The sequence below is a fragment of the Protopterus annectens genome, chromosome 4.part0 (genome assembly GCF_019279795.1).
Source record: "Protopterus annectens isolate FY-2018-M chromosome 4.part0, PAN1.0, whole genome shotgun sequence".
NCBI lineage: Eukaryota > Metazoa > Chordata > Ceratodontiformes > Protopteridae > Protopterus > Protopterus annectens.
Window position 1 is genome coordinate 1,088,025,665 of NC_056733.1, and position 13,223 is coordinate 1,088,038,887.

Consider the following 13,223-nt stretch of genomic DNA (forward strand, 5'->3'; position numbering starts at 1 on the left):
TTGTTATTTCTTGCAACAGCTGTTATGCTTTTGGTATTTTTATACTAAAGCATGATCTGGGGTTGCCACCTCTTGCAGTGCTGCAAACTGAACCAAAGCCATGCTCCTTTCACTATCTGTGACTCCGCCCAGGCCCAACCCATCTCTACCCACATCCATGCCCATTTTATGACAAAAATATATACATCATTAGAGTGGAACCTCCCTTTTATTTCATTTTTACATACCTAATTTAGGTTGCATTAATCTCTTTTTTTTGTTGTTGTACAGTATCTCAGACTCCATCGCATCACTTTAGCAATGCTTTTTTTGTGAAAAAAACAGAGTTTTCTTTTTAACAAACTCCATCATTCTGTCCACGCCTTTAAACAGAATATCAGAGTTTGTACAATGCTTTCTGGACTACCAGAGAATCATTCTCGTTTTCGAATAGTCCAAAAAATACCAGATAGGTGGCAAGCCTAGCATGAACACCATTCACATATAGCTTTGTTAAAATTATCACAAATTTATTTTATAGTTTAGATTTAAGAAGAATAGTCAAAACTGTAACAGTTGTGGTGAGTAACTTACTCAGGCACACAATATTGAAAAAATCTAACCACACTCAAAGCCAGTAAATTACAGCAAGCCAGATTTGGCTGTTTTTTGTCCTGAATGCACCAGTAAAGACTTCAAATGTCAAAAAGTGAAAAGTCATGGGCATTCGGAAGCCATGTAGCTGAGACACTGGTATGGTCTTAAGGGGTCCCATGGGCCTTCACTACAGGAAGTGTAAGGTGTGTATTATATATATATATATATATATATATATATATATATATATATATATATATATATATCATTCTACATCAGAATGTTACACATTTAAACAAGCAAGCAGACAATCCATCCGTAAAATATTAAAGTATGCAAAGTAAAAATACAAAAAGAAAAAATTAAGCACTGAGACAAGAAATTAAAAGTTCACATAAATATTACACTTGCCTACTGTAGAAGTACAGATTAAGTCGATATATTAATGACACCACTTACAGTTTCACCACTTCTGACCGATATATATATATATATGGATGTATATATACATACGTACAAATATGTGTATGTACGCATACACGTGCGTGTATGCTTGTTCCCACTTTTCCATGTAAGATGTAAGAGTTAATCTCACTTGATGAAATTCTTCCATGGACATATTTTTGTTCTGCTTACATTTTGTCTGATGGAATTTGATTGTTTTTCTGATTTATTTAGTAATTTACTATGTCTGATAAGGTGAACAGAATTTAAGAAACTGTCGTTGTAATACATTGTAATTAACCATTCCAGTTTGTCTATATACAGTCAGATTTTCAAATAGCTATTTTACCATTGTTTTCTAATAAGTTATATTTGTGTTTCCTTCAAGGCAACCGGCCTGCTGGAATTAGAAGTGTAAAGGCTCCAGTAACAAAAGTTGGTACTCCAGCTGGAGGGGTCCAGAAGCTACCACTGTGTGACAAATGTGGAAATGGAATTGTGTAAGTTATTCTTCATACTAAATACTACTTATGTGAAAATGTATCAGATGATATTGCATGTGGGAGTGTAAAATATAAGTAGCTCTATATGACATAAAACATATGCATCTAAAATCAATGCGGTTTACTGTCAAAAGCAACAATACTTGACTTAAAAACAACATTTACACAAGAGTCCATAGTAATAAAGCTATAACAAAAAAGTGGGTCCAGAGATTAAATATGTAAATTGTATGTCATCCAGTTCTAAGGCACAGCATTGAAAGAGAACAAGTTAACAAAACGTATTGTCTTTGTGGAGAGGCTAAAACTCCTGCACCTCACACTCCCAGTTCTCTAACTAAACTAATTCTGAGGTCATAAAACCTCAAAATAAAGAGAAAATTTACCTTAAGTAACAAATTACCTTTTCTCTTTTATCATGTCAGCTGACTTTTTTTTTTTTGCTTTTGTTTACCGTGTTTGTCCTAATGGGTTTATTCAAAAAAAAAAAAAAAAACACTTTTGAGTGGAGGCCCAGGAAGAAAAGCTCCAACATATTATAAGATCTGTAAAAAGATATTTCATTAGCTGCATGAACATATATTTAAGTAATACACATTAACAATTACACATACATTTGCTAATTAGATTACATTCATATGAAATAAAGGCAACTATAAAAGTATAAAATACATTTATGCATTTAATGTTGAAAACTGGGCATGTGAAGAGGTCTATTAGTGTGTCAGATATATAATAAATCTTGTGTTTAGTACTTAGAAATTTAAAGAAATAGAAATGAGGGAAGGAATTTGGTAGGGCAAAAGACATTAATATTGTAGTTAAGAGGACGGGGCATTAAACAGGTTCAGAAAAAGTAATATATGGCTATCTTACAGTTTATATCATAAGTATAGAGGTGGTGGGTGCAGTGTCAACATAAGCTATGTATATAGCTTGGAGTTGATAGTAAAACTATTCAGGTACTAGTGAAAACTGATTGTGGGGCATAGGATTCTGAGTGAAGAAAATTGGTTTGACAATATGATAAGCTAAACTTTATAGTGGTATTTATCCTGGAAATATAGGAGCAGATCCACTGATTTGATAGGTGGAATTTTTATTTGTGTGTTAAATGAATGGATTTCAGTGGTAGTGGAATATGGCTTCATTGTTCAGCTACACTGTTTAAATATAGAGAGTCACCTGCAGTATTGGATGATTAGATTGCAGTGATTAGTGATGTTTCTGTAGAGCATAAAATTCTATTGTGAGAGTAGTGCTGTATTAAGTTGTTAAGGGCTGGGCAATTTTGTGGTTTACAGAGAAGTCTGTGTATTGTAGTTAGGCAAGAAAGAGCTAAACAATGTGGTAGTTCTAACTAGTTACATTTTCTGAATGCTAGGCAGTAGTGTGTTCTATTGTTATAGTTTACTGCAAATTTGACTATTTTATTATAACATTGCTCAGGTTTGGAAAATTGTAAGACTTGAAGGTTAGTGAAGACTGGGGCAGCTTAGAGGAGAGATAGCAGTAAGAAAGTAGAGGCTGTACACCCCCTGGCTATGTCAGTAAGGTATGTTTTTACTCTGTATAATGTACCTAGTTTTTCATGATTTATTTAACCATGTGTGATACCATTTCAGTTTTATTTCAGCTGGTTATCTATGATGACATCCTGTAATTTTGTGTGGTTTACTTGTTCTATCATGGTGTTGTTGGCAGAGATGATAGTGAATAGTGCTGTTTTGGTAGAGACATGTTTTGAGGTAAAGAGCAGTAATTGAATTTTGTTTAGGGTTTAGAAGTAGTTGCAACTTATTTAGCCATGCTTCAATCAATAAGGATTGTTGTGTAAGGTCTTTGAGTTTAAGGAAAGATTTGGCAGAACATTAGGGTAAAGTCATCAGCGTTTTAAACTGGAGTAGCATGTTTTGCAGCAGTGCAGAGGTTATTGATGAATAGGTTGAAAAGCATGGGGTCTACTATAGGTCCCTGTGGGGCACCAATACTGGCAACATGGTGGAGAAATTATTTTTTCCATTTTACTGTAGTAGTCTGTATGCACAATCAAACAGATATCCATGTGTGATGATGTGAGGTATTGCCAGCTATGCCAGGAGAAGTAGGGCAGTGGATGTGTAACATATATGCCAGCATAGCTAGCTGGCGTTTTGTAAAGAATTACATATCATTTGTGTATCAAGCTGATTTGTGCAGTTGCTTGTGTTGAAAAGGTATTTGTAAAACTGCTTGTGCTAAAATTGTACCAACATTGGGTCCTGCTGGACAGAAAATAAATACATCTGTATGTCAGACTGTATTGTAATTGTTGAAATGAATATATTGTAACAGAAGATACTGGAAGAGAAGAGGTTAATCTCACTCCAGCTAACTTTGAAAAATAGTCTTAAATTAAATTACTTGGTTTAGGCCATAAAGATTATATCTTACAGTTCTGACTGCAGCCACAGATGAAATGTATATGAAAACCAGGAATAGGAATCCTACTGTATTGTCCTTAGGGGTGAACTAATTGCTACTACTGTATTGTCCTTAGAGGTGAACTAATTGCTACCCAGGAAGGATGGAAATTTTTAAGATTGTTTTATAGCTTTCAGTTTCTGTAACACATCTTAGCAAAGCTCTGTCTGTGTGTATGGTAATACATATGTGCTAAAGTCTGGTTTAGTTTCTAGTAAAAGCAGGTAGTGTTAGAGCCAGAAGTCAGATGATCAGATGTGTGCGATGTCATTCTGTAAGCCAGCACTGAAATGATATTTTTAATACTAGATGAGACAGAAGTCCAATCTGTTTTGGAACTGACAAGACCACTCACCAACATCATCTTGCCTTGCTCTAGTAAGTGAACTAGGGAACAGTAATTCTTTAATCAGTCAGGAAAATATAGTGAGATCAGTTAAGTACTGTTTTTTATATCTGTGTGAATCTATCCATCTGTGTTATTTTTAATATTTTCTGTGATTGAAACTCTGGTATTTATTGTAAATAGATATTTAGTATTTTTTGTGATATTTTATTATTTACTATTAAATATATTTAAACTTTTCATTGTGGCTGGTATTTTGGAGAATATTTTAACTTTTTATGAGTACTTATATTTATTTGGTGATACAGTGGCCACTTCTGAAAGTCTTGCCTCATTGGTCAAATACTACAATTTTTATTAGTATTACTTTTATTCAGTATAATAGGGTACCTTTGTAAGAGCCTTAGAGCATCTGGCTGGTGGCAGTGTAACTACATTTTAGTCTGAGCAAAGGTAGCAGAGCAAGCAAATCTGTGCCAGCCTTTCTCCAGGTGTGGCGTGTGTGTGTGTGTGTGTGTGTGTGTGTGTGTGTGTGTGTGTGTGTGTGTGTGTGTGTGTGTGTGTGTGTGTGTGTGTGTGTGTGTGTGTGTCTGTGAAAATCAAATCTCAAACAGTGTGTGTGTCAGCTACTTGGAACAGGGACACAGAGCACTGGTTTCACAAAGAGCGTGGTGGATGACTTGGCTTGGAACACTAAACTAAGGACTCAACTCTACAGCTGTGCCAGTGGGGAGTCTTATTGGAGGCCTGGAAGGGGGGGACCCGGCCCCTGGGCTGCGTGTGTTCCCTAGGTGCTCTTAAGGAAATTCTGTTTGGTGTAGAGAGCTGCATCTGAAAATACTGTGTGTGTATCCATTTTTGTTCCAAGTGAACATCCCTCACCAGTGTCCATGGTGAGGATTGAGACTCCTTGATCATTGACCCAGAGGAGGGATGTCACATATTGGAGAGCAGTGGTGTGGATATTAATTGAACTTCTATGGCCTGTAGGCAGTTATCACTGAAGGTGTGTGTACTCTCAGCAACCACAAGGGAAACATACAGAGTTTCATTTTCACAACAGCTTTATTTATTTTTTTTACTAGTTTAGTTTAGTCAGGGAAAGCAAGCAAAGATGTCAACAGAGGATTATGGCAAGCTGACAAAAAAACAGTTTGCCAAGGTGTGTGAAGCCAGAGGACTGGTGCATGCTAACCTGACTAAAGAGGAAATTATTTTAGCCTTAGTCACAGCTGTAGTCCAGACCAGCAACCAGGAGGATAACCAATCTGGTGATAGTGATTTGCTGCCTTCAGAAAGAGGACAGCTCACCTTTTCCTCAGAGAACTTAAAAATCTGTCTGGAGTTAAAGAGACTTGAACTGGAAGCCAAATGTTCGAAATTAGAATCAGCAGGGAGACTGTGGCATTTGGAGGCTGAAGAAAATGAGAGACTATAGCATTTGGAGTCAGAAGAAAATGAGAAACAGCAAACATGAGAAGGAGATGCTGACTCTTCGTCAGGGGTCGTGGAGGTAATGGGGAAGGGAATAACTGAACCCCAGAAGCAATGAAGGTCAGTACATTTCTTCCACAGTTTACAGAGGGTGATAACTGTGATAGTTTTATTCATATATTTGAAAGAGTATGTAAACAGTATAATGTTGACCAAGGACTCTGACTATGGTTCCTAACCCCCGTACTCCAAATTGTCGGATACTGATTGTTTAAAGTTAACACCTGAAGCTTACAGAAAAAAAAGTTTTGTGAGCATAGACACAAGGCAGATGAAAGTGTATGGGATTATATTGTTGAGTTTAGTACTTATTTTCATAGGTGGGTGAGTGGGTGTCAGGTCACCACTTTTGAAAGGCTGGCAGACCTTTTGATGAGGGAACAAGCCATTAGCACTTTGCTTGAGGACACAAGAATCTGGTTGGTAGACCGAGAGTGTAACTCTGCAGATGAGCTGAGGAGAAAAGGGAATCTCTACTTAGCAAGCAGGACATCACTGCACAAGAAGGGGATACCCAGTGCTGCACATGGATATAAGGGGACCCATGGTGGGCAGCATAAATCACCCCAACAGAGTCCACCAGTAACAGGAGAAGCCATTAGTTCAGGTACATGGCCAGAATCAAGGGTTAGATGTTTTAAATGTAAGCACTGGGGCCATGTAGTATACAGATGTCCATGGAAGCAAGGTGGGGAACAAAACTTAGCGGAGCCAGTAAGTGGGGATAATAGTATGCCAATGGTAAGTTGTCTGGAGACAACAGGGGTACTAGAATATCATCAAACTTTATATTGTATTTTAGTGGATGGAAGATAGACCAATGCTAAGAGAGACACAGCCTCTGACTTAACCATTGTGAAACCTGCAGTGATTAAAGAAGAGCAGTACCTGCTTGGGCAGTCCACTCCAGTTAGAGCTTTAGGCGGGATCTCATTCCAAATACCTTTGGCCAGGGTTCACCTTGACTAGAAGGGTGGAAAAGGAAGCAAGCAAGTAGGTGTGTTTGAGGATATCCCTGCAGATGTCGTGATAGGGAATGACTTTGGTAATGCAGTACCTGGTGTGCATGCAGTTACACGCAGTGAGGCTTGGATACAGGAGTGTGGGGCTGATATCCTGGGGGAGACCCAGACATACCCCACACCTGAAGCCAAGGCTGGTGAGGTGGCTATTTCATGGGGGAGCTACCCTGTAGCAGTGAGTCTGAAGGTGAGCCACAGCTGCTGGTAAGTACTGATGTTTCATGGACAGAGTGACTGCAGGGGCAGAAGTGAGTGGTAGTACCCAGGCTGACAGTGAGGCACCTCTGTCAGAAGATACTAGCCTTCCTGTGGAAGGGGAGCTGGGAAGGGTCACAAAGAGAGAGTTGAGACAGGCTCAGCTCTTGGACCCTACATTATGAGGCTTGAGGGAGGTAGCTAGGGAGGCAACTGATTCTCAAGGAAAAGTGGAGTCTGTATACTGGAACAAAGGGTTACTGTATAGAGAGTAGACCTATGAGGGAGGTCTAGAGAGTGAGGTAATACAGCAGTTGGCAGTGCCTAGGGCCTACTGTCTGGCACTTCTGGCCATAGTCCAATAAATACAACTCCAGACAAATGCCCAATACTTTAATAAACAACAAAGCTTTCAGATTACAAATCCTTCATCAGTGTTTATCATTGTCTCGACCTTAATTTCTTGTAACTCCTGGCCATAGCCCATAACATTCCATCTGATATTGTTAATCCTCGTTCAGTCCTTACATGTGGGTTTCGGTTCCGACCTCGGAACCGAGCTGGCCATCTTCCAAGCTCGCTCCAGCTACAAACTCTCAAGCTAAATACTCTTACCCAGAATTCCCCTCTCCCTGTTACCTCAGATTTCGTTTGCCACGTCGCCGTTCGGTCGTGTCAAGCTACTTCTCTTGAGTTAAGTACAGTATTTTTCTTCATAGTAAGTTCTAAGACAGCTTTTTTTCTCAAAAAAGTTATTAGATAGTCATCTCTTACCTTATCGCATTTAGTGACTACCCTTTTTCGAATCATTTTCCTCTCTTCTTACCACGAGGTAATTATTTTTTACCATCATTGGTAAACTCCTTTTCCTTCTTACCTTTGGGTATTTCTTTTACCATTGCTGGTATTTTTCTATTTTTTCTTTCTTTCCTTCGAACATGACAGATAAAAAAGGTAGCCCAGGGTTTAAAAGATGTTTAGATTGTGGCCATAAATTACCCACTTCAGATACACATTCCCTTTGTGTCTATTGCTTGGGTGTGCCTCATTTAACAGTTTACCCGCCTTGTGGGATTTGTAAGAATTTCTCTAACAGGACGTTAATTGAGAGGAAAAATAAATTGATATTGAAGGGGCTACTTAAATCTCCTTTTTCAGAGGCTATTTTTGGGTCGGAGGCTTCAACCCCTCCAAGATCCCATAAGAAAAAGAGTGATGAACATAAAAAGGCCAAGTCTCTTCCTTCGTCCCCAGCTGGGGACCCTCAGGAACTGAGACCCAGGAAAGCTAAGCTTTCCAGTTTGGATTTGACTTCTTCGGCTCCAGTGCTTTCGGTGCCTAGACCTTCAGCACAGAGGCCATCGGCACCATCTGCGAATTCAGCACCGACTAGTGTGCCCCACACCGCATCGGTACCGAGGAGCTCTTTAGTTCAAACTCTCTTACTGGCATCGACTGTCCAGTCGATGCAGACTGTTATGACGTCAATGGATGTTTCGACGCCCATTACCTTTTCGGCTCCAACAACTTACCCGGCACCGACTACACTCTCAGTACCGACCATTCAGTTTTTGTCACCAATGTTTTCGGCTCAGGCCTTAGCATCGACAACCACTTCGGTACCGACCTCATCGTCGGTGCAGACCATGCCTTTTGCACTGATGATTTCCTCAGTGCAGTCACCAGTAGTTCAGTCCATTACAGCTCCATTGTTCTCAGTGCAGACTACCTCCTTGGTAGCCACCGAGTTTGCTCTGTCCTTGGATAGACCTGACTCTCCCTCAGCCATGTCCGTAAAATCCACTAGAAGCCTCTCTGAACACGATGTGTTGCGTCTTGTGGATCAAGTGCTTTTGGCCAGAGGTATCCCACCCCTCTAGGATCTATCCTTCTCCGGGAGGTGATCACCCTTTACCAAAGACTCCTACTTATTCTCCTCCTTCATTATCTTTGAAGCCCCTTGATATAGCACAGTCTTCCCCCACTACGGTTCCCTTTATGGACCTCTCTAAGGATCCGCAGTTGCCTTTGTGGCAGGAGAGTCTTGTCATGGCCCAGGATGTCAGCTTTAGCATTTCACAGCCATCCAGGGACTCCGAGTCGGCAGGCTGTGCCACTTAGGTGAGGGGTGAACCCTGCCCTGGGCCCCCATCTCTCTTCAAGTGGAGCGGCCTTCCAGCTAATGGAGAAGGCTCTGGCATTGGTTGGCACTCCTGAGCTATCACTCTCCCCGCCCTTCTCTGGACCGCAATGTACACAAGCTGCTCCTAGCAGACACCGGGCACAAGGGCCTCAGGACATACTCCCACAAGAGACCCCTTTTGCGCTGTCTTCCACAGCTTCTCCCTCTGAGGAAGATCATCAAAAGAGCTCATGCAAGAGGAAGCACATGGACTCCACAGAGGAGTCCCTTACTGAAGACACAGACTTTGATGGTGGGGAAGGGTCCCCTCGATCACCCTCTGAGGTATCCTTTGGTGATATCCTTGAAATCCATAAACAGAGAGGTGACTGGCAGCCCTCTAACCCGACCTCTGAAGAGTCTGTGTTCCTGCAGGCCTTTCATGCCCGGCCCCCTACCTCCTGGATTACTCCACCTGCCGACGAACTTGTCTGGCTCATCATGCAGTGTGCGTGGAAGGCTCCTGATACCATTGAGGCCATTCCCCGGAGGCCAGATAAAATTTTGTCCCCTCCTGTTAGTGATCCTCATTGGTCCAAAGGTCTTCCTGTAGATGATTTGGTGGTGGCAGCCGCAACTAAAAAGGACCTGGCGGAAGAAGAAAGCCAGATTGTCCATCCACCCAACAAAGAGTCCTGGGTTCTGGACAGAATAGGGAAGCGTACTTTTGCATCAGCAACCTTTGCAGTCAGGTCCCTGAACTATATGGCACATTTTACCAGGCTTCAGAGAGACTTAATTTCTAAGCTCTCTGAAACTTTGGCTGGAGCTGTGTCTGATAATGTCCGTGACAAAGTGGCCTCTCGGCTAGCCACCATTGAACTGATATATAACTCCTCCATGCGCCTGATATCTCACGCATCAGAAGGAGCAGCTAGAGCGGCGGGTTTATGCATTGTTCTGAGACTGATGCGCTTGTGTAATTCCGCGAAAACCTTCAAGGCTTCCTTTCTCAATGCTCCCATCGAAGCCTCGTCGTTGTTCAGACCCATGGTTAAAAGCACACTGGCCAGATGTGAACAGGACAGTAAGACCCTTTCTGCTGTGGGTGTCCATTATTCTTCTCCTCAACGGGCTTTCTCTAGAAACCAGAAGAGTGGGAAGATACGGCACAAAAAATCTCAAGGTTCTTTTCGTGACACACAAGCCAAGTTCTCCCCTAGAGGCAGAGGGGGAAACTCACAGGGAAGCCGCCCCTTTCGGGGCAGAGGGGGTCCGCGTAACCAGGGTTCCAGGGATTCTTTCCCTGGCTATTCCTACCAGTGCTCCTGAAGAGCGGCCCAACTGCTTTCCTTTGGAAGTGGTTGGGGGTCGTTTCTCTTTGTACCCTTCTGCCTGGCTAACCATTACCACCGATTCTTGGGTACAAAGGATAATAATGAGAGGTTATCATATGCCTTTCGACCTTTGTCCCGCTCCTCTAACAAGCTTAACCGACGTTCCACCCAGTCAAAGGGAAGAAGCAGCGTTAGAGATTTCAAAGCTACTAAGAAAAAGAGTCATCCAAATAGTCCCTCCAGACCAGATAGGATCCAGATTCTACTCAAGACTATTTTTGGTGCCAAAGAAAACCAGGGACTGGAGACCAGTTTTGGATCTCAGTATATTGAACAAGTTTGTAAAAGTACAGAAATTCCGGATGATCATGATACAGTCTATCCTTCCGCTTTTGGAAAAAGACGATTGGATGTGCTCGATAGATCTTCAAGATGCGTACTACCACATAAAAGTGGACAGACCATCAAGAAGATTCCTTCATTTCCGTGCGGGAGCCAGTTATTACCAGTTCAGAGTACTGCCCTTTGGACTCTTTACAGCCCCCAGAGTGTTGACAAAGTGCATGGCAGTCATCACAGCTCACTTGCGACTACAAGGATTCCAGGTGTTTCCATACCTAGACGACTGGCTCATCAACTCCCCCACCAGACATCTATTGGAAGAAGCCCTGGCATACTCTCTCCTCACTGCAGAAAGGCTAGGCATAACCATAAACTGGCAAAAATCCAATCTCACCCATCTCAGTCCACAGAATTCATAGGGGTCATCTTGAATACAAAGAATTGCAGAGCATCCCTTCCAGAACACAGAATTCTAAGGATAAAGAAGCAACTGATTACAATCCTTTCAAGGGAGAAATCCACAGCTCATTCTGTTCTCCATTACGATTTTCCCCCTGGCCAGGTTTCACATGAGGCTTCTACAATGGCTACTGCTCACCCAATGGTATCCCTTTCAGTACCCTCTTTCAGCCAAGATTCGGGTAACTCACAGGTGCAAACAAGATTTAAACTGGTGGATGGCGCACAATCCATCACAATGGTCTCACCCCTTCTCCCCCCAACTGCCCAAGGCTACAGTGACCACGGATGCCTCCCTGATGGGGTGGGGGGGGCTGTTTCAAGGACAGACAATCCAAGGTACTTGGTCCGAAATGGAGGCCCATCTGCATATAAATGTTCTAGAGCTGAGGGCGGTGTTTCTGGTGTTGCAAGCATTCCATCCCCTGCTGCCATCTGGGACTATTGCGATACAATCAGACAACATGGCGGTGGTCTGGTACATCAACAAACAAGGTGGAACCAAATCTTACCCACTCTGTCGAGAGGCCATGAGGCTATGGCAATGGGCAATGGCTACCAACCGCTTTCTTCTAGCAATGCACATTCCCTTGAGTTCCAACGTGATAGCAGACAGACTCAGCAGGTGTATTCTACAACCCCACGAGTGGTCCCTGAATCCCTTGATAGCGGCAAAGATTTTCAACTGCTGGGGTCTTCCTTCCTGCGACCTCTTTGCATCCCCGACCAACTACAAATGCAGCAACTACTTCTCCCTGATTTCCCCTCTGGGACAGTCATACAGGGATGCTCTAGCCCACGATTGGCCCTCAGGTCTGCTTTATGCATTTCCACCTCTCCCCCTCATTCCCCAGTTTTTGAAGAAAGCCCACCGGTTGAAGAGCAAAGTAATCCTCATAGCACCATATTAGCCTCGTCAGATTTGGTTTCCCTTCCTTTGGCCTCACCTGCTAGATCAACCGTGGATTCTCCATCCAACCCTGGGGTTGATCTCCCATCCGCAGAATCTGATTCACCCCAACTTAAACAGCCTGAAGCTCACAGCTTAGCTCCTCCAATTCCTTTGATTGCCAGGCAGAATGTTCTTTCTTTGCGAGTACGTGACATTCTTATTACATCTCATAAGTCTTCCACCAGAATTACATATCTCTGCAAGTGGAAAAGATTTATTTTTTGGCTGAAAGAAAACAAGTAGATCCTTTTTCGTCACCAGTGTTGATAGTACTGGAATTTCTGTGTACTCTATTTCAGTCTGGTCTATCTGCCTCTACCATTAGAGTTCATTTGGCTGCTATATCTAATTTTCATGATGGTATCCAACACTCTTCTCTTATGTCACACAATTTATGCATGACTTTCCTAAAAGGCGTGAATCATCTAAAACCCCCCTTTTAGAGAAGTTACTCAACCATGGGATCTGTCATTAGTCCTTCAAGCTTTGACAATGCCACCTTTCGAACCAGCTTCTTCTTGCGACCTCAAATATTTGTCATGGAAAACCTTGTTTTTGGTCGCCATTACTTCTGCCAGACGTATCTCTGAGCTTCAAGCCTTATGCATCAAGAGACCATATTTGATTTTTCAGAAACAGAATGTCATTGAGAACTAATCTTTCCTTTCTGCCAAAAGTGATCTCTGAAATGTCCATTAATCAAACCATTTAATTGCCAGTTTTCTTCCCCAATCATTCAAACAAAGGAGAGTATTGCCTACATACCCTAGATATTCACAGACAAATTTGCTTCTACTTGAACAGGACTAAGGCTTCTCGCAAATCAGACTAGTTATTTTTGGCCTATTCTGGACATAGATTAGGATGTGCTGTTGCTAAGGTCACATTGGCTAAATGGTTAAAAGACTGCGTAACCGTCATTTATACAAAACATAATATTCCATTACCTACTACCATAAAGGCTCATT

General features: G+C 42.0%; 1 protein-coding gene across 3 annotated transcripts in view; it reads left to right on the forward strand.

The window, feature by feature from the left end:
• The window catches only part of PDLIM3 (PDZ and LIM domain 3), a 716,648-nt gene that overhangs the window by 678,088 nt on the left and 25,337 nt on the right, over nucleotides 1-13,223 (forward strand). For all 3 annotated transcript variants that reach the window (XM_044069031.1, XM_044069033.1, XM_044069032.1), the window contains one exon: nucleotides 1,409-1,520. In XM_044069031.1, coding sequence (XP_043924966.1) covers nucleotides 1,409-1,520 — 112 coding nt within the window. The remainder of the gene's footprint in view (nucleotides 1-1,408; nucleotides 1,521-13,223) is intronic.